We start from the raw sequence: 480 nt of genomic DNA, 5'->3' as shown, positions 1-480 counted from the left end.
AACAGACAAGGAGAGAAGAGGAATGACAGGAGACAGAAGTAGAAGCCAGGAGAGTATAGGACAAAAAAGAAGAGTGCCATCGAAGCTTCGTCTGAGGATTTCAAGAAGAGCAGTGTCAGTGAGATGAAGTCAGAGGACCGAGGAGGCCACTAATGGATGTGGTTACAGTGCACGATTTTTAAAAGGAGAGGAAGGCCACTAGAATCAGCAGTAAGGCGGACACTTGACCTGAGTAAGAGCATCATTTGCTGCTGACTGAAACTGCTCTAATGGGATACAATCTTTCATTCTGTAATAAACAGAAAGCCGAAAATTAAAGTACCTCCTTAAGCTGAACAATAACAAACGTTTTAAGTGTCATGAGTCACAGAGTTTTAGAACTGGAGGAGTGCTTACTGATCATCCGTCTAATCCATCCCCCTTTTTTTATGGTTCAGGAAACTCTGGTAAAGGGCAAGTTTCAAGAAAGAACAATTTCAG

General features: G+C 42.3%; 1 protein-coding gene across 1 annotated transcript in view; it reads right to left on the bottom strand.

Annotated features, from left to right (window-relative positions):
* Window positions 1-326: 326 nt before the first annotated feature.
* VPS33B (VPS33B, late endosome and lysosome associated) overlaps window positions 327-480 on the bottom strand; it is a 17,234-nt gene continuing 17,080 nt past the window's right edge. Inside the window, exon 23 of the mRNA XM_015593416.2 lies at window positions 327-331. Coding sequence (XP_015448902.1) covers window positions 327-331 — 5 coding nt within the window. The remainder of the gene's footprint in view (window positions 332-480) is intronic.

The sequence above is a fragment of the Pteropus alecto genome, unplaced genomic scaffold, assembly GCF_000325575.1.
Source record: "Pteropus alecto unplaced genomic scaffold, ASM32557v1 scaffold60, whole genome shotgun sequence".
Taxonomy (NCBI): Eukaryota; Metazoa; Chordata; class Mammalia; order Chiroptera; family Pteropodidae; genus Pteropus; species Pteropus alecto.
The sequence above is the reverse complement of the archived record's forward strand: the minus strand, read 5'-3'. Positions and strand labels throughout refer to the sequence as shown.